Source organism: Procambarus clarkii, chromosome 69 (genome assembly GCF_040958095.1).
Source record: "Procambarus clarkii isolate CNS0578487 chromosome 69, FALCON_Pclarkii_2.0, whole genome shotgun sequence".
Classification (NCBI taxonomy): Eukaryota; Metazoa; Arthropoda; class Malacostraca; order Decapoda; family Cambaridae; genus Procambarus; species Procambarus clarkii.
The window spans coordinates 25,367,523-25,393,948 of NC_091218.1; the positions used below are offsets into that span (position 1 = coordinate 25,367,523).

At 47.8% G+C, this 26,426-nt stretch overlaps 1 protein-coding gene across 9 annotated transcripts in view; it reads left to right on the forward strand.

The window, feature by feature from the left end:
• LOC123772175 (ankyrin repeat, PH and SEC7 domain containing protein secG) overlaps positions 1 to 26,426 on the forward strand; it is a 96,738-nt gene that overhangs the window by 58,329 nt on the left and 11,983 nt on the right. For 8 of the 9 annotated variants that reach the window (XM_045765226.2, XM_069311284.1, XM_069311290.1 and 5 more), the window contains 3 exons: positions 3,037 to 3,167; positions 15,082 to 15,205; positions 22,461 to 22,686. In XM_045765226.2, coding sequence (XP_045621182.1) covers positions 3,037 to 3,167; positions 15,082 to 15,205; positions 22,461 to 22,686 — 481 coding nt within the window. The remainder of the gene's footprint in view (positions 1 to 3,036; positions 3,168 to 15,081; positions 15,206 to 22,460; positions 22,687 to 26,426) is intronic. The other variant, XM_069311291.1, reaches the window with a different exon arrangement.

The window sequence follows — 26,426 nt, forward strand, 5'->3', positions numbered from 1 at the left end:
TTTGGATCACTCCCTCCAGGTCTTCAGGGAGTTTGGATCATCGTCAAACTGTAGGTGGAGTAGCTGGCTAACCCCTGGCTGTCTCCCATCTTCCCTAAATGAGGGGAAAGGTGGGGCTAATGAGCTGCAGTTAGTTTCTATAGCTGTTCTTGAGGCTTCAATCTCATTTAATGCAAGCAGTGGTTTTTGTTTCGCTGACTTTTTGGGCGCCTTCTGTGATGGTGGTATAAATTAATAACCTAATACATAAATGTCACCACTCCCTGTGCCTCAGTGAGGGGACCAGGTTCTGGCTCTTGGTCCCTGGTAGACCATAGAACTCCATGGCTCATAGGACCTAATTGTATGGAACACTATGAGACAGTAGCTTCAGGGAGCCATCAGGGCTCATCCAGAAATTGATGTTTTATTACATTCAATGTAGTTTTCTGGGGGGAGCCCCTTCAGCTTCCCGGAGCTATCCAGGCTACCTTGCTACCTTGAGGTGCTTACGGGGCTTTAGTGTCCCCGCGGCCCGGTCCTCGACCAGGCCTCCTGGTTGCTGGACTGATCAACCAGGCTGTTGGACGCGGCTGCTCGCAGCCTGACGTATGAGTCACAGCCTTGTTGATCAGGTATCCTTTGGAGGTGCTTATCCAGTTCTCTCTTGAACACTGTGAGGGGTTTGCCAGTTATGCCCCTTATGTGTAGTGGAAGCGTGCTGATATGTATCTCTTTAGAATTTGGCATCAGTCGATGTGGGTGGAGTTCTTGACCAACCAGGAACCACGAGCCAGAACCTGGCCCCTCAGAGAGGTACGAGGAGCAATTTCCTATAGAAATGCATGTGTGATTTGGGAGTATTCTATATCTGCCATCGACTGGGACAGGCACCCAGAAAGGTAGGCGCCCCAAAACAAACCCCTATTCTGATTAAAAACAACGAAAATAGACAAACGAGTGGACAGAACTCCTCAAATGAAAACGAGCAAACGAGCATGATGTCACACGAGCTGTGTCGCATGTCTGCGCAGGTCCCCCCCCTCCCCCGGAGGGGAAAGGGAGAGCCCCAGACCCCCGCGCCGGCGATCCACACCCCATTTCTTCGGTTGACGTGATACGGCATGGTCATGTGGCTCCAGCTCCAGACTCTTGTGTTGTGCTGTTCTGTGGTTCAGTACTGCTCTTACGGTGGCATGCAAGCTAGGAGAAATATTCACAGGTACTCGGGCTGCATGTGCTTAGGGTCACCTTCCCTGAGTGCTCTGTAAGTACCACCCTTGGGGCTTAGAGGGTTCTCTTCCACAAGCCATCTTGGGTAGAGATGGCTTGTGGATGGCTTGTCTTCATACTGCCATCTCTGGCAGTATGAAGTTTCTTGGCAGTCCTTCAAGATCTTTCTGACCCTTCATCATGTTAACTCTATTTCTGATTGGATTGCCTTGTACGTTTTTTCGTGGTTGTTTCAGGATCGTCATCTTATGCTGAACACTGTTGCCTCGTATCGTGCGGCGTTGGCAGAGCCGCTGCAGCTGGTGTTTAGTGTTGATGTTACTTTGGTGCCATTCCGTAAGCTGTCTCGGGCGTTGTTTCACCTCTGGCCTGCTCATGCGCTGCCTGAGCCGTCCTGGTCTTTGGATCGGGTACTCTACTTTCTCTCTTCCCCTCGGTTTGTGATGGCCCCTTCAGTTCCAGATTGTTTGTCGATGGCTCTTTTCCTGTTGGCATTGGCCTCTGGGAGTCAGGTCGGGAAGCTTCATGCTCTCCTCCGGTGCAAGGGGTTTCTGCTTTTTTGGATTAGGTGATCGTTTTGTTCGGCTGGAGCCGTCTCCTTCTTTTCTGGCGAAGAATGAGACTGCTACTTTCTGGAGGGGCCCGTGGGTTGTTGATGCCTGGTTGATGAGACCAGGGATGCATCATGTGTTGTGTCCGGTTGCGGTTTTACGCTGTTATTTGAGCGCCACGGCCTCGGTGACCGGGGACGCGTTTTAGGTTGACCCCGGTTTCCCTTTTTCCCTGTTCCCGAGTTCGGGTCTCCCAGGTCGTCTGCAGGGTTATTCGGTCCAGCCAATCTGCAGGGTTATTCGGTCCAGCCAGCCTGCGGTTTATCCCCGTGCCCATGACGTTCGTAAGTTTGCTGAACTTGCTGCCGTTTTCGGTAACATGTCATGGGCTGACATTTGGGCGCGGGGCTTTTGGAGGTCGAACAGGGCCCTGGCTGCTTGCTACCTGGTCAATGTCCCGTGGGCCTGGTCAGGCCTGTGTTGTATTGGGTCAGCGGTTGCAGCCAGTTGTCTTGACTTCACGTTGAGATGTGGGGAATGACCCCCGCCCGGGTATACGTCTCTTTTTCTGTGGGGAGCCCCAACGGCTCCCTGGAGCTTATCGGGCTAATGTATGTTATATTAGACTGGGACATTAACTAAGGAGTTCAGACCTACCAGGGGCCAGTGCCAGAACCTGGCCCCTTCAGAGAGGTTTTAGGGAGCAATGGCCCTGGAAAACAATGATAAAGTTAAGAAGAAGACTTCTTCTTCTTAACTTTATCATTGTGTTCATTGCTGTCTTCTTTGATGTGGTAGTCATATGCTGTATTGTACCTACTAATTTTTGTTAAACTACCATTCAAGCTGTCATTGCAATCAATCTGAGCTACCTATGTGCCTTAATATACCTACAGTTTTCTCTCATCTTTTATTTTTTTTCTTGCTATGTAACTGTTATCATTTTTATAAATTTTGTAAGTATTTACCTACTTAAAATTTTCTTAGATAAAGGACCTGCCCGAAATGCTGCACGTACTAATGGCATTGCGAGAATGTAATTACTATGCTATGTATCCTCACAATCCCAATGTACCTTCTTGTATATACTGTATATAAATAAATAAATAAATAAATATGCATATATGTAGGTACAGTGATGGATGAATAATAAGTATATATTTGAATCCTTAGGTAAAGGTATGGATGGATTTGCAGGTGAACATTCTAGTCAATATTTTAGAATACTGTAAACACAAATGAATGCAAACATAAACAAATTTTGTTTGGCCAGGATATACGCCACTGTGTGAGGCAGTGTGGCATAAGGACATCAAACTTGTTCAAATGCTTCTAGCAGCTGGAGCCAAAGTCACCCAGTCACACTACCTACTTCACTATGCAGTCCTTCATAGACATTATCAGGTAAACAAAGCAAAGGGAAACCTTGAGTGAAGAATAATACAGTACTGTATTTGATTTGTTATGTATTTATAAGCTTGGGAGTATTGAACTTCATTTTCGTAAGGTTAAATCTGCTTTGACTCTATGGTTTTGTGTTACTGTAGGAAGTATATTTGTGACGGTAACGCGTTGGTGTTCGGCTGTTCAAGGCTAGGGGTATGGCCTCGTCACATAGTTATAAAAAAAAAAATAGAAAAACTGGAACTTCGTCTGTGGTAAGGTAAGGAGAAGACACACAAAACACAAGTAAACTTTAACAATGAAATTTTAATGACGTTAAATAAATCAAAACATGAAAATAATGCACAAACAAATTCTTATAATAAAATCAATGAATCAAAATAATAAGAATTCTTAAATGACAAAATGAAAAGTTACGTTAAGGCAAAATAACAAGAAGTGCAATACAACAGTAAGTGGGAGGTGCTGGAATATTGGCTTAAAGCCACCACCTCTCTCAGTACACTCTAGAGTCTAGCTGGGAGGTGTGCTGGCTACGAAAGCACGGAACATTCTGAAGACTGATGTTGGGGCGACCCCAGACATCGGGTAGTATTGGGGGGCGAGTGCAGGTGCAGCCAGACCGGCGACCAATCAGCGGAGCCGTAGCGATCAACGGGTAGTTTGGTGATTTGGGTCCGAACAGGTGGCGGGCTGCATACGTTTCTGCTCACCCTTGCAAGCCTTGCTGGTGTTGTTGTCGTTGTTGGACATTTCTTCCATAGTCTTTTATATAGTTGTGAAGACGTAATTTTGGAGGGAAGAGCAGGCTCAATCTCTTGAAGGAGATTATCGTCACAACTCTCCCCCGAAGCCTGCGGTTCTGGAAGAAGTACGTCGTTATGTGGTGGAGTAATGGATGGAGTCGCTTCTACTTCATAAACTCTGGAGAGATCATGGGCTAAGATGTTGTCAGACTCTTGGTATAGCGTGTCTCCAGGTTGAATTTCTGCAGGTAGCAAGCCCATAGTAGAAGACGTTGAGATGAGAAGTGGGCGTGCTGCAGGAGGTGTAGGGTGGTGTGGTCCGTATTGATGGTGGACCGAGCACTTTTCAGGTGTGGAGTGAAGTGCTGAAGCTTCAGGATGAGGAAGAGTAGCTCCTTGCCAATTGTTCCGTAGATCCTTGTAGCAGTAGTCGCTGACAGGTGTATTCTTCTCGCCTCGTTGCTGCATCACGACACCACCCACGTCGGTACCATTGGCGTCGACATGGAGGATGAAGGGCTTATCTGACGAGGTGAGAGTGGAATTAGAAGAGGGCATAGGAGCACGATTATTATCCTGAAAGCATTTGGGAAGATCATTAAGGATTTTGGAATTAGAAAGCGCCGACTCCTTGTCAGTGCTTTCGGGAGAAGAAGCCGGGATGGTCTCACTGTGGATGTAGGGTTCTGTGAAGGTAGAACAATTAATCAAGACAGTGGGAGGAGTACCATTATATTGCTTCAGGAGGTTGACGTGGCACAGCTGGGTCTTCCGCCGCCTATCTGGAGTCTCTATGACGTATGCGTTGTTGTTCCTGCACTCTTTGACGCAGTAGGGTCCTGAAAATCTGTTTTGTAAAGGTGAACCTGGGATAGGGAAATAGGCAAGGACGAAGTCTCCCGGCTTGAATTTTCTTACTTTGCTGGTCTGGTCGTAATGAGTCTTCATTCTCACCTGGGCTTTCAATAGATTATCATGGGCAAAGCGGTGGACTCTCTCTAGAATGTGCTGAAGGTTTTGAAGAAACTGGGGCACATTCTGATGCTCACTGAAGGTGGCATCTCTGAGAGAGTCTTTGAAAGCCTTAAGGGGAGTACGGCACTTACGGCCGTAGAGCATCTCATAAGGAGATACTCCTAGGGACTCATTGGGGAGACTTCTGAAAATACACATTATTAGGTCAATCTGCTTATCCCAATCCTTTGAGGTTTCACTACAAAACTTTTTCAAGAGTGCTTTGATGGTCTGATGACTACGTTCAAGAGAACCCTGTGAAGCAGGATGATAGGGGCTGGACAATACCTGTTTGATGTTGAACTCCTCCAGTGTCCTTTTGAAGAGATCACTGGTGAAGTTGGTGCCACAGTCACTTTGAATCTCCCTGGGAAATCCGTATTGAGTGAAGATCTTCAGTAGATGTTTGATAACCGTAGCAGCCGTGATGTTCTTCACTGGAACTGCTATGGGAAATCTGGTGGTAGGACACAGGATGGTTAGGATGTAGGCGTTACCTGAACTGGTCCGAGGTAAAGGACCAACACAGTCTATTATGAGTCTGTGGAAAGGTTCCGCAGGCACCTGTATGGGAATCAGTGGTGCTCTGGGAATGGAGACGTTCGGTTTGCCTGCCATCTGACATGTATGACACTGTTTTACGTACTGTTTGACGTTGTTTACCATACCTGGCCAGTAGTAGTCTTGACGAATCCCATGGTAAGTCTTGTTGAAGCCGTAGTGGGAGAATGCTCCATGGGCCAGGTGTAGAATAGTGGGCCGCAGGCTGGTGGGAATCACAAGTTGTTCGGTGTTGGCCCAATCGTCCTCCTCCTTCAGTTTACTGGGTCTATATCTGCGGTAGAGCAAGTCGTTCTCTAGGAAGAACCCAGGAATACTGTCGGGTTGAGTCTCAGCCTGGAAAAACAATGGTGTTAAAGTAAGATCTTCCCTCTGCAACTTACGGAACTCCAACTTGGTCAGATGCGGGGGTAGTTTCTGAGGGTCTTGAGGGACAGCGGTAGCAGTAGAGTCAGCTGGCTGTGGACGTGCGGCTTGTGCACGGGTGGTCACGAGAACCGGAGGAGAAACTTCACTCTCTTGAACCTCTGCTGGAACATACTCAAGAATAGGGTTACTTGGCACAGAGTTACACACCTGGGGTTTGTCCATGACGATCAGGTTGGTTGGTTGCAGGTCTTCTGCCAAGTCGTTGCCTAGGAGAAGTTGCACTCCAGGCATGGGAAAAGGCTTTTCCCTGACGGCGACTTGGACTTCCCCGTTCACGTAGGGACAATCCAGGTGGACTCTGGCGAGAGGGTATGGAGTAGTAGCAGTGAGGTCAGTGATGAAGACCGTTTCCCCGGTGTAGACTATGTTGGGCACAGCCGACTTCAAGATGATCGATTGTAGAGCCGCTGTGTCCCTCAAGATCTTCAATTTGAAACGTCCCTCCGGATTTGAACCGTTGGCAGAGACAGTTCCAGTATACAGGTGGTTACTGAAAAGAGAAAGATCATTAACATCAACACCAACATTCATCACAGGCTTACCGGACTTAGGAGGAGTTGGTTTGGGTCGTTGTTGGTCAGTGGTTCCCTTGTATTGAGACTTACCACACTTGTCTATGGTATGTCCATAGAGTCTACAATATTTGCAGTACAGTTGTGAACCAGCTTGATCGGGGCTCACCTTCTCGTAACTGTACCACGACTTCTTACTGGAGGATGGTTCAGGTGTCAGCCGGTGGATGAGGCTGTAAGTGTCAGCCGACTTAGCACACTTCAGGTAGTCGGTTTCTTCTTTATCTGCTAAGTAGAGGCGGACAGGAGGCGGCACACGTCTCAAGAATTCTTCAACAAGCATCAGGTTCACGAGTTCTGTAAAAGTAGAGACATGTGCTGCTTCCAGCCATTTCATGAAATACCTCCGTTTCGTGTTAGCAAACTCGAGGAAGGTAGTGGTACTTGCCTTCAGGTGGTCACGGAATTTCCTTCTATAACTTTCGGTGGAAAGTAGGTAGGCGTCTAACACTGCTTGTTTCAGAGTGTAGTAGTCATTCTCAGACGCCAAAGTACTGAGTGTGACTGCAGCTCTACCTGTAAGATGGACTCTGAGAAGTGTTGCCCATTGGTCGACAGGCCAACTGAGTTGATTAGCAAGGGTTTCAAAGGTGGTAAAGAACACATCAACTTCTGCTTCTACAAAGGATGGCATTAACTTACTTGCATGTGATATATTAAAACTGACGGGAAGATTTGCAGTAGCTTGCTGGCGTTGAGTGAAGTGTGAAGTTTCCAGGGCGATTTCACGTTGACGACACTCTAGAGCCAGAGTTGCTTGTTGCTTGTCATGTTCGCGTTGCATCTCCAACTCGCGTCGTTTGGTTTCAAGCTGTACTCGTTCCCGCTCCTGGAGTAGTGCAACCTCACGTTCCTGGAGGGCGAGTCCACGTTCGTGTTCTTCTCTTCTCAAAGCAGCTTCACGTTCTCTGAGGGTGATTTCTCGTTCTTGTTCTTCTCTTCGTATGGCAGCTGTTCGTTCTTGTTGTTCGAGGGCTTCCCTTTGCTGTTCGCGGGCTTCCTTTTGCTGTTCACGTTCAATCTTAGCCAGCTCTAGTTTAAGTTTCATCGTTGCCAAGTCAGTTTTATCTGCAATATAGTAAGTTTCATGAGTTTCAGAGTCTATCTTACCTTGCTCTAAATAGTAATCCAGCAACAGGTTGTGTAGGTCATTTTTGTTGGCTTGATAGGGAACTTCTAGTTGATACTCATGTGCAAGAGTTTGTAGTTCAGTCCTCTTGGCACGACTTAAAGTCCCTATTTCACCTGCTGGATTTGCACGGAAAGTTTGGAGACGAAACATGGTGAAATTAGCAAATAAAGGTACACGAATGTTCAATAATGAAATGTCAGAAACAGGACAACGTGGCAACTGGCACCTATCCTGTGTGATCTTTAACAATTAACGTTAAGTGAAAGATATTAAATGATTAAATTAAATCAAGGGCGCAGGAAATCTTGTACCCGGTACTCATGTAAGAGAATAAGGGCAAGAAAATCCTACTAACAAATGAAACAAAGTTTCGAAAACAAATGAAACAGTTAAATGCTTCAAAAGTAAAATTGGTAGTCCAAGGATGTAGGCATACCTTGCCAAGTCTCTATAGGACATAAAGCAAGTTTTTCCCACTGAATTTAATATGATACTTACAGAATTAGCGAACTTTTGTGCTCTGAAAAAATAAGCTAATTCCCTACCGTTGTATGTATCATCATCTCTGACTGACGTGTAGGGGTGCGAGGTGTCAACTGGTGACGAGAACTGCTGCTGAGGTCCCAATTCAGCAACTAAAGTTCGAGCTAGAGGAACTATGGCCCTCTTTGTCCTCCTACAGTCAGATTGCAGAAGATTGGGTACTCTTGACCCGGGGCAGACCACAGTACCAGGGTACCAATATGATGATCTGTCAGAATGAGAAATATTCAAGGGACATAGATGGTAAATACGAGTAATAACATGGAGGGAGAGATGACCAATTAAGAGTATGACTGCGGCCTACAGTCACCACGTAATCCAAAGTTGTCTCACCTTCACTATATGTTACTCTCGTAATGCACAATACACCGCACCTTATAAAAAATGAAATTGAATGAAAAATAGTAAAGCTACGTTAACAAAGTTAAATACGCTTACCATAAATTACCACTTGGCACCAGTACCTGAGTGAGGCTCCTAGGACAGGCCCCCATATAACTTGTGACGGTAACGCGTTGGTGTTCGGCTGTTTAAGGCTAGGGGTATGGCCTCGTCACATAGTTATAAAAAAAAAAATAGAAAAACTGGAACTTCGTCTGTGGTAAGGTAAGGAGAAGACACACAAAACACAAGTAAACTTTAACAATGAAATTTTAATGACGTTAAATAAATCAAAACATGAAAATAATGCACAAACAAATTCTTATAATAAAATCAATGAATCAAAATAATAAGAATTCTTAAATGACAAAATGAAAAGTTACGTTAAGGCAAAATAACAAGAAGTGCAATACAACAGTAAGTGGGAGGTGCTGGAATATTGGCTTAAAGCCACCACCTCTCTCAGTACACTCTAGAGTCTAGCTGGGAGGTGTGCTGGCTACGAAAGCACGGAACATTCCGAAGACTGATGTTGGGGCGACCCCAGACATCGGGTAGTATTGGGGGGCGAGTGCAGGTGCAGCCAGACCGGCGACCAATCAGCGGAGCCGTAGCGATCAACGGGTAGTTTGGTGATTTGGGTCCGAACAGGTGGCGGGCTGCATACGTTTCTGCTCACCCTTGCAAGCCTTGCTGGTGTTGTTGTCGTTGTTGGACATTTCTTCCATAGTCTTTTATATAGTTGTGAAGACGTAATTTTGGAGGGAAGAGCAGGCTCAATCTCTTGAAGGAGATTATCGTCACATATTAAATAATGAAAGGTATTGTATCATATATGTTGCATTTATATGAAGAGGTAGAGTTAGAGTTTAAGTTAAGTAATTCCTGTAATGTAAACATATATCTTAATTGAACACTATGAAGTTTTAGTCATAATGAAATCACTATATATATTCACATTGTTTATGCAATTTGCCACTTCTTAAGATGAGATTCTATTGGCCTCTCGATAGGATCTGCAACAGTCAAGCAAGTCATCATTTTGCATAGATCTGATGGGAACCCTTTTAAGTTGCAGCCACCAAATTATTCAAATTTTTTCAAAATGAAAAAGAAAAGTACTTATCATAAAACCCAACAGCCCAACTCAGGCTCAATTAGTCGACATATTAACCCTTTAACTGCGCAACGCGCCTGCAGGCCCAGGCTTCGGGTGCGTAACACGCCTCCGGGTGTTTTTATTTTTCACGTTCCATTCAAAACTCCCGCGGCTACATGGGGTTCACATCAGCTTCCTCAGGGCTCTTGTAAACAGACGCCATCTTTAAAAAAAATCATGGTCCACATTCCCAGGTGTCAGAGCCTCAGTAGTGAGTGAGCAACCAAGGCTGGCGCTCGTAGCATGAGCGCACAGCTCTGCTGTTCAGCGTGTGACCACAGTATCGCCTAATAATGTCAAAATATATGTATAACCTGTATTATTTAGCCATGATAGTATTATAGAAGAGCCTGAGTGTGATAATGACTGGGTACAATGTTCAAATATCAGTGATACAATGCTGTTCACGATGTTCACAGCGCTAGCCACAGCACCACAGCATTATTTCGTCCATCTAGGAATCTTCAAACGACTTCTTAGGTTCCATTTCAAAATAAACTTGTGGTCAATTATTCATTTACAGAAATTAGTGACCAGGATTGTGGTTATAATTAGCGTTGTGCGTAGTATTGTGGAAGGAGGAATTTTGGTGAGGGAGGGAGGAAGGGAGAGAATTGAGGTAGCCTCACTGTGTGGCAGCTACTCTTGTTTTGCTCACCATACTAGCTTCGTGGTTCGCTATGGGGAACACACATGTACATGGGTATATACAGTGTGTGTGTGTGTATATAGTGTAATAACAGCAACAGGAGTATGTTGAGAGGAGCTAAGAACATAAAAACATAAGAACAAAGGTAACTGCAGAAGGTCTATTGGCCCATACGAGGCAGCTCCTATTTATAACCACCCAATCCCACTCATATACATGTCCAATCCACACTCGAAACAATCAAGGGACCCCACCTCCTCCACGTTACGTGGCAATTGGTTCCACAAATCAACAACCCTGTTACTGAACCAGTATTTACCCAAGTTTTTCCTAAATCTAAACTTATCCAATTTATACCCATTGTTTCGCGTTCTGTCTGGTCCATACGAGGCAGCTCCTATTGGTCCATACAAAGCAGCTGCTATTGGCCCATACGAGGCAGCTGCTATTGGCCCATCCGAGGCAGCTGCTATTGGCCCATCCGAGGCAGCTGCTATTGGCCCATCCGAGGCAGCTGCTATTGGCCCATCCGAGGCAGCTGCTATTGGCCCATCTGAGGCAGCTGCTATTGGCCCATACAAGACAGCTGCTATTTGGCCCATACGAGGCAGCTGCTATTGGCCCACACGAGGCAGCTGCTATTGGCCCACACGAGGCAGCTGCTATTGGCCCACACGAGGCAGCTGCTATTGGCCCATACGAACATAAGAACATAAGAATAAGGTAACTGCAGAAGGCCTATTGACCCATACGAGGCAGCTCCTATCTATAACCACCCAATCCCACTCATAAACATGTCCAACCCACGCTTGAAACAATCGAGGGACCCCACCTCCACCACGTTACGCGGTAATTGGTTCCACAAATCAACAACCCTGTTACCGAACCAGTATTTACCCAAGTCTTTCCTAAATCTAAACTTATCCAATTTATACCCATTGTTTCGTGTTCTGTCTTGTGTTGATACTTTTAATACCCCATTAATATCCCCTTTGTTATGTCCATTCATCCACTTGTAAACCTTATGTCACCCCTAACTCTTCGCCTTTCCAGTGAATGCAAGTTAAGCTTTGTTAATCTTTCTTCATATGAAAGATTTCCAACTTGGGGAATTAACTTGGTCATCCTACGCTGGACACGTTCAAGTGAATTTATATCCACTCTATAGTATGGCGACCAAAACTGAACTGCATAATCTAAATGGGGCCTAACCAGAGCAAGATATAGCTGAAGAACAACACCAGGTGTCTTGTTACTAACGCTTCGATTAATAAATCCCAGTGTCCTATTTGCCTTATTACGAACATTCAGGCATTGATCCTTTTGTTTTAAGAACATAAGAACATAAGAACAAAGGTAACTGCAGAGGGCCTATTGGCCCATATGAGGCAGCTCCTATCTATAACCACCCAATCCCACTCATATACATGTCCAACTCACACTTGAAACAATCGAGGGACCCCACCTCCACCACGGTCGTTACGCGGTAATTGGTTCCACAAATCAACAACCCTGTTACCGAACCAGTATTTACCCAAGTCTTTCCTAAATCTAAATTTATCCAATTTATACCCATTGTTTCGAGTTCTGTCTTGTGTTGACAATTTTAATACCCTATTAATATCCCCTTTGTTGTGTCCATTCATCCACTTGTAAACCTCTATCATGTCACCCCTAACTCTTCGCCTTTCCAGTGAATGCAATTTAAGCTTTGTTAATCTTTCTTCGTATGAAAGATTTCCAACTTGGGGAACCAAGTCAGTTCAAATTCTTCCCCACAGAATATTTCTGTGGGGAGCCTCTACGGCTCCCTGGAGCTTATCGGGCTAATGTATGTTATATTAGACCGGGACATTAGCTAAGGAGTTCAGACCTACCAGGGACCAGCGCCAGAACCTGGCCCCTTCAGAGAGGTTTCAGGGAGCAATGGCCCTGGAAAACCCCCTTATGGTTGGGGTTTTCCTTATCTGCCATCGACCGGGGTTAGGCACTCAGAAAGGTAGGCATAACAAAACAAACCCCACATGGTCAAAAACTAAAACAAAAAAATGAACAGAGAGGTAGAAACTCCTACAATCCCAAGGAAACAAGCAAACAAGCAAACATCACACTTTACTGCCGCGCCGATCATCCGCACAGCCCTCCCCGCCCCGAGAGGGGAAGGGGGGAGCCCCGGACGTACCGCGCCGGCTGCCTAGCTTCAGTTCGTAAGCTAATGTCAACTGGGATAGACGCTTTTCTGGCCTCAGTTTCCTAGGCGGTGTTTGCCTTGTGTGGCGTTCACTGCCGTGTGTTGTGTTGTGCGGTGGCCAGGAGTACCTCATCAGTGCCGGGGCTGCATGCGCTTAGGGGCTTCCTTCCCTAAGCGCCCTGTGAGTACTGCCCTTGCGTGACAAGGTTATCTTACCTGGGGCGTTTGGGAACCATTTCCGTAGAGGTTCTTGCTGCTCGGCATTTGCCTCGCCCTTGGGGCCAGCTGGGGCTTGGGGCCCTTGTTTGGCCCTGAGTAGGGACTGGTATTGTGCTGGTTAGGGCGTCAAGGTGTTGCGCGACCTGCCACCTAAGCGGCAACCGGTTTCTGTTGCCTCTGGAGACGGTGTACTTTTGCGGGGATTTTCTTTTGTTTTTATTTTCATTTGCCTGGTGGGGGTCTGCTTAGTGTGGCTATACTTCCACTGGTAGTGTTTGGCGGCCATCTGCTAGGTCCCCGTGATTGTACACGTCGCAGGGGTTTTCAGTGCTTTCCTCTACCCTCTTGTTATTTTGGGGTTTCTTAACCGGTTAGCAACACCTTGCCCGGGCTTCCCGTAGCAGTCAACCTACAGGCCCTGGAAACCCCTGTCTGGGCTCGGTGGACCATTGAATGTGTCTTCTGGGTTCCAACCCGTCTTGTATGGGATTGTTGGATGCTGTGCCCTTGTCTCTGGGTGACAGTCGCCACTTTTACCTCCATCATGCTGCCTGTTGGGTCACTGACACCTTGACCCGGAGTCTTGCGAGAGAGATTCTCTGCTTGTTCTCCAGTACTCTCCTGATGTTATTACTGTTCAGAGTACAGGCGGCATCCGTGTTGCAAGCTAGGTTAGGTTGCTGCAACACGCTAGGTTGGTTTCCTACTCGGCTGCCCTGAGGCCGCCCCGTTTTGGTTAGGTGCTGTTCGCCCCTTTCCCTCCCTGTTCCCGGCTCTGGACCGTCTGTGGGTTTCGGGTTCGGGGCGGGGTTTAGTTGGGGCCCGAGACTCGGGCGGTTTTCGGGGGCTGCCCCGTTCGGGTTGGGGACAGAGGTTTTCGAGCCTGTTCCTCCTGCCAAAGCTTCTGGATCTTACCAGCGACCCTTTCTTGCTGCCTTTCCCATGGACTCTTCCTTTTCTTTATGGGCGGAGGGCTTGGAGGATGGCTCTGCCCCGGGGCCTCTGTTGCTGGTTCCCGGGGCTGTGGGGGGATGCCTGCTAGCAGTTCTGGGGTGGTTTGCCCCTGCCTGGGTTTTCTGCTTTTGGGCGGAGTTTTTTTTCCCATCCAGTCTGCTTGCTTCCCACTTTTGCTGGCGTGTTTCGTATCTTTTGCGTCGGTCACAGCCCTCTGTTCTGGTGGCCATTTTCTTCTGCCGGTTTCCCGGCATGGCCACCAGGGCGGCGTTGCGGTTTGTTTACATGCGCCTGGGTGTGCGAGCAAGCATCTGGGGTGAGTTTTTTCACCCTTTTTCAGGGGTGTTATTCTCCTGTTGTCATTTCTTTCCTTTTCTGGTGTTTTCTGCCCGTTTCCTGTTCCTCTGGGAACGTTTGAGTGTTGATTTTACACCGGGTTTTCCATTTTGTCTGTTTTGGGTCTGGGCCCTTGGGTTTGGGCTCAGTGTCCCTGGCTGTTATGCCTGCTCCCATACTCGGCTTTGTCCTCCTCATTCTGTAATATGTTCTGGTCTGATATTTGGGCTCAGGGGTTTTTGCATTCTAACAGGGTTTAAGCAGCCCAGTATTTGGTCAGTATTCCTGGTCCCAGTCAGTCTTGTGTGGCTATGGACCATGTCTCCCAGCCATGGTTCTCTTCGTCTTAGTACCAACTGCCGCTCTTCTGTCGGGGTAAGTTACATTCTTGTTCTCTGCAGTTAGTTTCAGGGAGCCACCGGGGACAGCTCCATCCAGAAACCCAGCATTGAATATAAGTAAATGGTACTTTCCTGGGGAGCTCCAGTGGCTCCCCAACTCCCTCCCTCCCTCCCTCTCTCCTTTCAGGTTCATCGTAGACCTGACCTGAGTAGCCAGCTGAAGGCCGGGGCCAGTCCACCTGGTGGTGGTAATCATTACTAATGAGTTTTGAGTTACTTTGAGTGATTCCCTTGTTATGTATGAATTGTTTCCAAAGTTATTTGGTAGATTTGAAGCTTTGTTGTCTGTGAAGCCTCCAATTATCTGTAAACTTGCACTGATTTTCTGAAGCCTTTTTCCCCAGGTTGGGTTGTGGATTGTTACCCATTACCTGCATCTCTTTGAGGGGGGCTAAGCTCTGACTTGGGTCCTTGGTATGCTAAACAGAACTTCTGCAACTTATGTGACCTTTTAGTAGGGACTAATCTTGCAAAGGTATCCTCAGGGAGCCACTGGGGCTCCTCAAGAAAGAGGCATTTAATTTATATTCATTGCTAGATTTTCTTGGGGTATAAATTGAAAATTCCAAAATTGTGTATCAAGAAAAGGTAAATTAAACATACTGTACTACTTTACTGTATTTTCAGTTGGCCGAACTGCTGCTGGGCGCCAGATGCATTGTAAATCTTAGGGATGACAATGGAGACACTCCACTTATTATTGCTGCCCGCACCTGCCAACCTTCCATTATAAAGCTTTTGTTAAAGCATGGTATGAATAACCATATATAAAATTATAGCTTGTGTATATATTCTCTATGTCAGTTCTTCCTTTCTGGGAAGAGCCCTGGTGGCTTCCTGAAGTTATCTCACTGAGACAACCCCTAACTACTGGATCGCATCAGCTGTGGGGATGAGTTTAGCTTACTAGGGACCGGAGAGAATAAACCTGACACCCCCTCCCTACCCTTACAGAGGTAGAGAGAGCAAGTGACACTTTGCCACCTTACTGGGAAAAAGCACCCAGAAAGTCAGCAAACCAATACAGACCACTGCTGGGTTCTGAGGCTGATGCCTAGCAATTTGCCAAACGAACTCCCCCAGCAATATAAATAACTCATCAAAATTTTTTAGAACAAGTGTATGCCCATTCATCCCACCCCTTCCCACTTGTTTGGGGAAGGAGATAGGTGCTGGGGTTCACCGCTGTCCACTGGTTCAAGCTCTCAGTTCCTCTGCTGATTGCAATGCCCTCCAGACATCTGCAGTAGGGCCCCAGGGTCAGCAGTACTGGCCCCGGTGTTTTTCAACTAAGTGCTTTTCTAGACTTTGTCCTGTTTGCTTTGTTTTGTACACTGTGATGTTGTGTGGGCTTAACTTTTAGCATGGGTCTCGTTGACCCCTCTTTCTTGATCTGGGTCAGGAGCTAGCATTGGCTGATGGTACACTCTTGGGAACTTGAACATATGGCATCCTGAGGTCAGCATTCACAGCCATGTAGCCTACTTTTAGGTCTGAAGTAGCATCCCCAGTGCCTGGGTGTCCTGTTTGGTTTACCCTTCAGGCTCTGGAAATCTCCTGTGAGTTCGGTGGTCCTATGGATATCCCTTTCCCTAACCTACTCTTTCTTTGTGCGAGTTTGAGGGTTACTCGTTGTCCATGCCACGTGGTGACGATCACTCGTTCTGCATCTGCTGTGCTGCCTGTTGAGTCAGTGACACCTTTGACCCTGAGTCCTGTTGGGTTTGTTCTTCACACTTGTGACTCTTCTCTTTGGCCATCTTGATGAGATTAGGGCATACCAGGCAGCTTCTGCTTTGTGAGTTCATTTTGCTCAATTGCAGCCTGCTAGGTTAAGCCCTGTTGGATGCCCTAGAGCTGCCTCGTTTGGTGTTTAGGGACCCGGAATTGTAGGTGTTGGTGAACTCCACTTTGGCTTTGTTTACACCTCTTCTTCCCCTTTGGGCTTGGTTTGCCCTTCTGATCCTGCCACCCCAGCTCATGGCCCTTAAACATCTGAGGGTTTCCTGGTCCAGACAGGGTTTAGCTTGGGATGTGGTTCAGCCAGCTCTGAGGGTTGCCTCCTCCGAATTGGGTGCGGATGCAGTTAGCCGATCTGTTTGGTCGAGGCTTCAGAATTTTCCCTCCAGCCCCCCCTCCCATCCACCATCTCCCTGCCTTTTTGAAGCTTCTCCCATGGACCGTTTCCTTGTCTCTTCCTACGGCAGCTCTGCTTCGCCTGTGTTCTCGCCTTTGTCTGTTCCTGAAGGGCTCCCTGGTCAGTTTGGGTCGGTTGCTGTGTGTCAGTTGCTGCGTCGCCGGCTTCCTCTTCAGATTTTTTGGGGTTCAGTGCCTTGGCACCTCCCTGAAAAAGCCCTCCCCGAGCCCCTCACTCGATGTGTTCATGGTTGCGTCATCTCTTGGCTGGGGCTTTGTGACCAGTGCTCACCAGGCTGGCCAGAATCAGTGAGGTCCGTCCTTCCGTTAGGCTCAAAGCACGGTGCGAGAGTTCGCGGCTATGTGGATGTCGCTCGAGGATCGATGATCAGGCTCCATTTGGACTGTTCTCCGATGGTTCATTGCCTGAACCGAGGGGGGGGCGGAGGTTCCATGCGATCCTTGGCTCTTTGGGGCTGGTCGCTTCGAGTGACTCATCTGCTGAGTTCTCAGGGTTTGGCTCTCCTGGCGGTTTACGTTCGGGGGTTGTCCAATATCCTGGCGGATGGCCTGTCCCGGTTCATTCCCCTGTCCACGGAATGGACGATTGACGCCAACTTATTTGGTTGGCTGTGTCAGACGTTCGGGCCATCTGGAAGTGGATCTCTTCACATCAGCATGGTCGAGGCGTCTCTTGGTATATGTGGCGCCCTTCCCCGACTGCGAAGCCTTTGGGGTTGACACCTTCAGGCAGGACTGGGTGAGGTGGGATTACCTGTACCTCTTTATCCCAGTTCAGCTGTTGCCAGGTCCTGGCTCGCTTGGAGACTTACCAGGGTGAGAGTCGTCATTCTGGCTCCTTGGTTTCAGGCGCTGCTTTCTCAGTGTCCGGACCTGAGGGTCTTCCCGTTGCTCCGCCTTTTTCAGCAGATAATGTAGACACTCAATTATCTGGGATTTGAATATCCAGAAAATGCCCTTATACGGCCAAAATCGTGACCGGATAAAGTTATCTCAATATCCGGCCAAAATGTCCATAGGAGCCAGAAAATCGGGTGTATGACCGGATAAAAAATCTGGGCCGGTTAACTTGCTGCCGATGTTGCACTATCTGGACAGTCAGCCGGACAAGCAGTGAATTGTCTGGATATGAAAGCCAGGCCGCGGGCCGTACCGTATTAATCCCGTACGGCTGTGGCTCGAAGCGCATGGTGTAGGAGGGGGTGGAGTGGGTGGGTGGGTCGTGCCGGGAGAGAGGGGAGCGTTGGGTGGGGGGACCACCCGGGGGATAAGGGGGATGTGGATTGGCCTATACACTACTGTAAAGGAATTACCATTAATTTTAGAACAATTCATCATAGCCAAAAACAAAAGAAATACTAGTAATTATGTAATAGAAAATACTATACAAGTTTCCTAAAAACAATTTGCACAGGCTGAAGTTTCCTTAAAAAATATTGTGATTTTTTTTTCCTCCTGGCGGCCTACATAACATGCCTCCTCCCTGCCCCAACTGGAGCCGTCCAAGTCTGGTCAAGCCATGTGCTCTCATCCCTCATGTTATACCACAGTGCCGCGCCATTAGTGAAATATTTTTTTAAATAACTTTGAACATTTTTGGTCAAGACTATGTCTGGTAGCAGCATCAATCGTTCTGGAGGTGTTAAGCGGAAGAAGGTTGTCCTAACAATTAAGGATAAGTTACATGTTATACAACTTTTTGAAAATGGCCGGTTGACTATAAGTGTTGCCAAGGAATTTAATATAGGCACTAGTACAGTACTGTTTCTGATATAAGGAAACAAAAAGAGAAATATATGAAATACATTTCATCCAATGAGAGTTAAGGTGCAAGCATTAGCAGAGGATGTGGTAGAAAAACTTTGAAAACTTCGACGCATGTACAGTTGGATGAGACTGTGTACAAATGGTTTGCTCAGCACCGCACAGCTGGCGTGACAATTTGTGGCCCAGAAATACAAAATGCTGTAAGCAGGTTTGCAGCAAGCCCTGGAATAAAGGATTTTCAAGCCAGTGAAGGGTTGTAAGGTTCAAAGGGAGGCACAATATTGTAAAGAGGAAAATTGTTGGTGAAAAATTTAGTGCAAATGAAAGCGGTGTAGAACTATTTAAACTTAAATTAAGAACATACATTTTGTCAAATAATATATATTCTTATAAATTTATAATGCTGATGAAACTGGGCTGTATTGGAGGAGTTTACCAGAAAATACTCTAGCTATGAAGAGTGAGGGTTGTGTGCCAGGCCGTAAGGTTAACAAGGACAGGCTGTCGGCCATGATGTGTGCGAATCCCGACGGCACAGACAGAATCATGTGTGCAGTTGTTGGCAAATCTAAGAAACCAAGAGCCTTGCAACATTGCATGGACAGACTGCCAGTGAAATATTATAACTCACAGAATGCATGGTTTACACAGGAGATCTTTCTTTCCTAGTTTCATGATGTGTTCTGCAGGGAAGTTCGTAACTATCAAGTTAAGAAACTCAAAGTAAGACCAAGTGAAGTTCGGGGTTTGCTGCTACTTCATAATGCGACTGCCCATCCCAGAATTGACACGTTAACCTCACATGATGGCAAGATAGCGTGTATGGCACTTCCTCCTAATACAACCTCGCTCATCCAGCCTATGGATTAGGGAGTTATCTGTGCCACAAAGAAGTTGTACACCAAAAAGATGCTCCATGAAGTTTTGGTGGTTTTGCCTCTTCCGGAAGATGTTGAACTCGGTTTGCATAACAGGGCTAAAAAAAACCTTGAGAATTTGAAGAACTATACAATCAAGGAAGCCATCTATAACTGGGCCAAGGTGTGGAGTGAAGTAAAGGAATCAACTTTGAAGAATTCCTGGAAAAAACTCCTTATGTCTACAGTCAGAAATGAGGAGGATGAAGAAATGGTGGATTTTGAAGAATTTACAGATGAAATCCACGGAATGTTCAGAAATGCCGGCAAAAACTTAGAAAGACAGGATGTGGTTGATTGGCTCAAAAAAGATGCCAATGACCCAGGATATGGTGTGATGAATGAAGATGAGATCCTCCAGTCTGTTACTGGTAAGGTCGAAGAAGATGAGGAGGATGAAGAAGGCAGTGAAGAACCAACACCAATGACCACAAAATACAGTGTACTCATGACCTATGTTGACGGATTAATAAATTTTTCATCCAATTGTGCTCATCCAGAAGTTGGAAACATGTATCAGTACTTGAGGCGAACCAAAGAGCTGATTGTACAACTGGCCAATGAGCACAGAAGGCAAGCTACACTTGATTCTTATATGGTACGAAAATCAAGCCAAGTGCCTTCAACCAGTGAGGCGTCACAGGCAAGCCAAGTGCCTTCAACCAGTGAGGCGTCACAGGTAACCCAAGTGCCTTAAACTAGTGAGGCTTCAGCAGCTGGCACTCAAAACTAACTTTGCTTAATGAACTGTACAGTAATTTTAAGTGTTAATTTTAGTGTTGTGTTAGTATTGGTTATGTAAGTTGTCAAGAATTCTCAACTTCAAGATGTGTAGCATCAGTCAAGAAGACGAACAACAACAACAAGAAGGTAAGTTAAGGTTTTTAGTTGAATATTTAGTAATTATATGTGGCAAGGCAATTCAAGTTATGTTGTTTGTAGTATAAAAATAGTTGGAAATGGTTACTTTTGGACTCGGAGGTGAAAAAGTACCATTATCTGGAACACATGATTATCCGGCTGGGGGTCCTTTCCATATAGTCCGGATAATCAAGTGGAGACAGTAGATCCAGCCCGGTACGAGGCTGGTTCATTCTTCTCCTCGAGTCTCCGCCTCTGGAGTTTCTGACTTGAGTTTATCGTTACTTGCATGGGGCGCAGGTTGCTTTGTTGATGGTCTCCCACCTGCGTGCTTCGTCTCAGCAGCAGTATGAAGTTGCCTGGTGGTCCTTTTGGTTTTTCCTATCACTGCGTAGGTGTATTTCGGTCTCTGATAGGGCTGTTTTGTCTTTCTTTTCGTGGTTGTTCCAGGACCGTCATCTTATGCTGAATACTGTCGCCTCGTATCGTGCGGCACTGCCGGAGTCGCTCCAGCTTGTGTTTGGTGTTGATGTTACTTCTGCCCCGTTCTGCAAGCTGTCTCGTGCGTTGTTTCACCTCCGGCCTGCTCGTGCACCTCCTGAGCCGTCCTGGTTCTTAGGACTAGATACTCTCTTTTCTCTCTCTCTTCTCCTCGGTTTGTGGTGGCCACTTCAGTTCAGGATTGTTTTTCTGGCTCTTTTTCTGTTGGCAGGGGCTTCTAGGGGTCAGGTCGGGGAGCTTCATGTTCTCCTCCAGCGCAGAGGTTTCTGCTCCTTCGGTCCTGGTGGTAGGTTTGTTCGGTTGCAGCCATCTCCTTTTCTGGCGAAGAATGAGATGGCTGCTTTCCGGAGGTGTCCTTTGGTTATTGATGCTTGGTTGGTCAGGCCGAGAGCGATTCATGTGTGGTGTCCGGTTGCGGCTCTCCGCCGTTATTTGCGCGCCACAGCTTCGGTGGCCGGGTATGTGCTCTGGTTTGACCTGGTTTCCTCTCCATCCCGGTTCCTGGGCTCGGGTCTCTCAGGTTGTCCGCAGGGTTATTAAGTCTAGTCAGCCTTGTGGTCTTTCCCCGTGCCCACGATGTTCGTAAGTTTGCTGCTTTGGCTGCCGTCTTTGGTAACATGTCTTGGGTTGGCATTCAGGCGCGGGGTTCTTGAAGGGGTTAAACAGGATCCTGGCCGCTTGCTACCTTGTCCATGTCCCTGGACCTGGTAAGGCCTGCATTGCATTGGGTCGGCGGTTGCAGCCAGTTGTCTCGACTTTGTGTTGAGGAGTGAGGGCTGACCACCTACCAGATAAATCCCTGTTTTTCCTTGTCTTTGGGTAATTAACTCCAGGGAGCCGATGGGGCTCTCCCCAGAAAACCAGCGTTGAATGTAATGAAATCCCATTTTCTGAGTGAGTCCTGGAGGCTCCCCGGCATCCCTCCCTCCCTCCGGTCGGCGGTGTTTTTCGCATGTTTTAACATCCAGCCTAAGAACTGGTGATTGGATCGCCGGTGTGAAGGTCTCGGGCTCCCGCTTTCCCCTCCCGGGGAAGGGTGGGGGGTTGCGCAGACAGCGGTGCAGAAATGTGATGACGTCATGCTTGTGTACTAATTTTTGTTTGGGGAGTTCTGTCTACTCGTTCGGCTTTCGGTAGCAATAGTTTCACCAGAGTAGGCGTTTGTTTTGGGACGCCTACCTTCCTGGGTGTCAGACCCGGTTGATGGCAGACAGAATGCTCCCAACCACATGGGAGTTTTTACAGGCCTTTGCTCCTTGCACCTCTCTGAGGGGGCCAGGTTCTGGCTTGTGGTCCCCAGTAGACAAGAACTGCATGCACATTGACTGATGCCAGAAAGTTATACATATCCATTCAACCTGGATAGCTCTGGGGAGCCTCCAGGATTCACCCAGAAAATGGTGTTTCATTACATTCAATACTGGTTTTTTAGACTGCATGTTTTGGAAGCAGGTAGCTATGGCTTGTTTTGTCTCGCTGACTTTCTGGGTGGTTTCCTTGGTGATGGCATAAATAAATGACTTAATATATAAATGCCATAGCTCCCTTCACTGTAAGGAGACTAAATTCTGGTGCTGTGTCCACAGTAGGTCAGAGAACTCTGTGACTAATGACACCTAGTAGATGGCACCCACATCTGAGATGGTAGCTTCAGGAAACCACCAGAGCTCACCCAGAAATTGGTGTTTCATTACATTCAGAGTTTGTTTTATAATACAGTTCAGTATAGTAGTTCTGTCCCATATTGCACAATATTTTGTAACTAATCAGTTTATGGTTTATTTATAGATCACAATATTTCAGGAGCCAACACCAACTATCCAAATGGTCTCACAGGCACAACACCTCTCCATGAAGCAGTTGAAGGAACCCGTGATGCTCTGTTTGCCGATTTTGGAGTTGTATTTCTTCTTCTTCGTATTCATGGTGCACGGTTGGATGTAGAAACTGTAACAGCAGGGGACACACCTTTGTACCGTGCATTATTACTGGAAAAAAACAAAGCAGCTGCTCTTCTAATAAGACAGGGGTGAGGTTCTGTGATTACTGTGACTATTATGATTGTTGTATTTTAATTCTATTAATCTGCCATTGTTCATTATCTATTTTGCATGGTTTAGTAAAGGAACAAAGTTTCATAAGCAAGAATTAACATTCAAAAATGTTAAAATATAAGCACTGGACTTGAAATATATGTATTTCAGGTACAGGCATGGTATATGTACACTATTGTCAATTCTTAAATTTATCTCAATTACAGTACAGTATTTGCAATGTCTCTTCACTGATTTCCATATTACTCTTTTGTTTCCATTCACTGCAGACTTGGAATTAAATGCAATAGTCAGAAAGTACGGTAATCTTTTCATCTGTCTTTAAAATATTTGCTTATGATAACATTGTAAGAAGTAGTGACTTTCTGATTCCACTCATGGTAGACATGTAAACAAATCTGACTTACTTTCATATTTTTATATACAAAGTCACAAAATGTCCTGATGGAAATATATAGATCTTGGATGAGAATCATCCAAGATCCAAGAAGTGGATCAGGACTTCTCTTATTGGTGAGTGCATACAAAATACTGTCACATTTATGCTATGAACCTGTCGATTTTTTTCCTTAGATTTTGTATTATTTTCTGGGGGGAGCCCCGTCGGCTCCCCGGAGCTTTACCGGCTGATATGCTAATGTCAGACTTTGGCATCAGTCATGTGTATGGAGTTCTAGGGCCTACCGGGGACCACAAGCCAGAACCTGGCCCCCTCAGAGAGGCAAGGGGAGCAATGGCCTATAGAAACCCCCGTGTGGTTGGAAGCATTCTATGTCTGCCATCGACCGGGTCAAGCATCCAGAAAGGTAAGCATTCCAAAACAAACCCCTATTCTGGTGAAAATTGCTACCTAAGCCGAACTAGTGAATAGAACTCTTCAACAGAAAACAAGGAAACTAGTATGACGTCATACGTCACCGCGCCGCTGTCTGCGCAGCTCCCCCCTCCCCGGGAGGGGGAAGGGGGAGCCCCAGACCTCCCACGCCGGCTATCCACCCATCAGTTCTTCGGCTGATGCTATAGGCAATGGTTATGTGCTCCGGCTCCAGTGGTTGTTTCAGCACTGTACCTAGAGTGTGGTGTCTGTTTTCTAGGTGGTGCGTGAGCCGGGAGTGATTCTTCAGTACTCGGGCTGCATGCGCCTAGGGTTCCCTTCCCTAGGTGCCCTGTAAGTACTGCCCTTGGGGCTTGGGGCCACCTTCCACAAGTTCCTTGGGTCCTGCCCCTGCTTGGCCGTTTACTGCTTGGTTTTCGGCCGCTCTTTTTGTGCTCGGGTGTTCTGTCTCCCTTGTTCGCCTTAGAGTAAGGGGCAGTGTTTGCACTGGTGGGGCGCGGGGTACTGTGCAGCTTGTCTTTACCAATCATAGCGGCCGGCTCTGTTCCGCTTGGGTACGCTGTCCTCTTGCGGGGTTTTCTTTTTCTTTTGTTTATATACCTGGTGGGGGGGTCTGCCTTCGTTCTTGCCCCTTGTGTCCCTTGTGTTCTGAGTATTTCTGGTGGTACCCCCTGCTAGGTCCCCGTGAGTGTACACGTCCCGGGGGTTCAGCTCTTAGAAAGTTGTTTGGCAGGGCGGGGTGTTTGGTGGTGTTGAGACTCGGGCAGTCTATGGGAATTCCCCTTCCGGGGTAGTGACGGGGGCATTTGGGCCTGTTCCTCCAGCCGTGTTGTATGAGTCTGCCAGTGGGCTCCCTTCCTTAGTGTTTTCACGGCTGCCCCGGTTTTCTGGTACGGCCGGGGCTTTGGGGGAACGGCTCGGCCCCGGGGCCTGTCGTGTAGGTTCCCGGGGCTGGGGAGGGGCTGACTTGGGGGGGCCTTGGCCCCGTTAGACCCCGTGGGGGTTTTTATCCCCCTCTAGGCGGGGCTTGTGGTTACGCGGAGTGGGATCTTTCCTCCCCACTCGCCGTACGTGCTTTTGGACGTCGGCCCCTCCCCGGGCTCGGTTCCTTGGCCTTTGAGTCGGTTGGTTCCGTCCTGTGGGTGGATGTTTCCTCCTCCGCTTTTTGGGACGGTGTTTTTGTCATGTTTCCCCGTTCGATGGGGTTCTGCGTGACTTCTGATCTCGGGTGCGCCTGCGCCTTCGTGTGCCTTCGGGACTAGTGTTGGCTTCTGTGTTCTCGAGGGTACGGGAAGGTTTTTCGCTACTTCCCGCATTATTGGAACGTCTGTCGGCTCCTAGTACTTGTCGCCCGGTTGGGCTACTTGTCGCCCGGTTGGGCTACTTGTCGCCCGGTTGGGCTACTTGTCGCCCGGTTGGGCTACTTGTCGCCCGGTTGGGCTACTTGTCGCCCGGTTGGGCTACTTGTCGCCCGGTTGGGCTACTTGTCGCCCGGTTGGGCTACTTGTCGCCCGGTTGGGCTACTTGTCGCCCGTTTGGGTTTCTTTTTTTTGGGCTCTTTGCTTCTTTGGCCAGTTTTATTGTTCCTGCTTCCTCTTTTGGCTCCTTTTCTCGTGCAATAGTCCTGGCTGGCGCCTTCCCGCAGGGAGGGTGTGCGGTTCGGCCAGCGTGTTATGCGCATGCGCCGTGGAGTTTGTTTTGGTCTGGGCGGTGGTTCAGTGCTGGGGTTTTGCGCCCTTTTTTGCTACAGTGCTTCGCCTCTCGTTCTTCTCCCTGGCTGCGGTATGTGCCCCTTCGCGCCGGGGGTGTCCTGGTTCCCAGTTGTGGGGAGGACACCGCGGTTTTCCCTGTGTCATGGTTGTGGACCGCCTCCTTCGCCTCTCCCTGTTCTCCTGCGGGTCCGGCAGGGTCCGGCTCTGGCGTCTTCACCTGGCGGTGCTCCCAAGTTCTTCTGGGCACGGTTGAGTCGTGTCAAGTTCGAGCCACCATTCGCCAGGTGAGTTTCTGCGGTCTGGCGTCTTTTGGCCGGGCGCTGGATGCGGCGGTGTTTATATACCTGTCTTTATTTAGGTATATTTTTGTACGACTGTGACCGTTCGCACACCAGTGACTGTCCCTTTATCACCCCTTCCTGTCCCCCTCATGTGCATGTCCAACCCATGCTGGAGTCATTCAGGGGACCCTCCTTTTTTAATGTTGTGAGGTGTGGGGGTTGTAGGGTTGGTTCTGTACTCACCTGGTGAGGCTCCTGGCTGTGCTTGCAGGATTTGAGCTCTGGCTCTTGGGTCCCGCCTATCTGGTAGAACTTGCGGGATAGTACCAGTGGAGTGCAGTGGTGCTATTGGCACTTTTGGGGAACACTGTATTACCATCAGTGGTCTGTGCTTGTTACACGACCTACTTGCGAGCATAAGCCTTCTTGCTGGTTTGTCCGTGGACTTCCAGGGCGCACTGGCCTGTTTTCGTATGGCTGTTCCGGCCCATCCTGGTTGTGGGGGTATGTGGGCCGGTGGACTGCTCCTAGCAGCTGCCTGGTGGGCCATCCTCTGGTCGGTCTGGCCTGACCTTGGGCCGGGCTTGAGGTGTAAAAGAGCTCCCAGTACCTCATCCAGCAGGTATCGAGCGGGGTTTCTCCGCCGTCGGTCACCTGGTGCAGGTTTCTAGGCCTGCAGGGTTTTGTCGTGTCTCCGTTGGCCCTGTCTGGGGTCTGCCTGCTCCGTTCTCTGCCTTTGCAGAGGGGAGTTGCTATTTACATGTTGCATGTTGCAGTGGTGCCTGTTGCTGCTGCTGCACGTGTGCATTGGTACCGTGTTTCACGGTGGCGTGTCCTTGTTCCTGTGTCTGGTTGTGGAGTGGCACTTTGCTGCCGTTTTGTGCCTG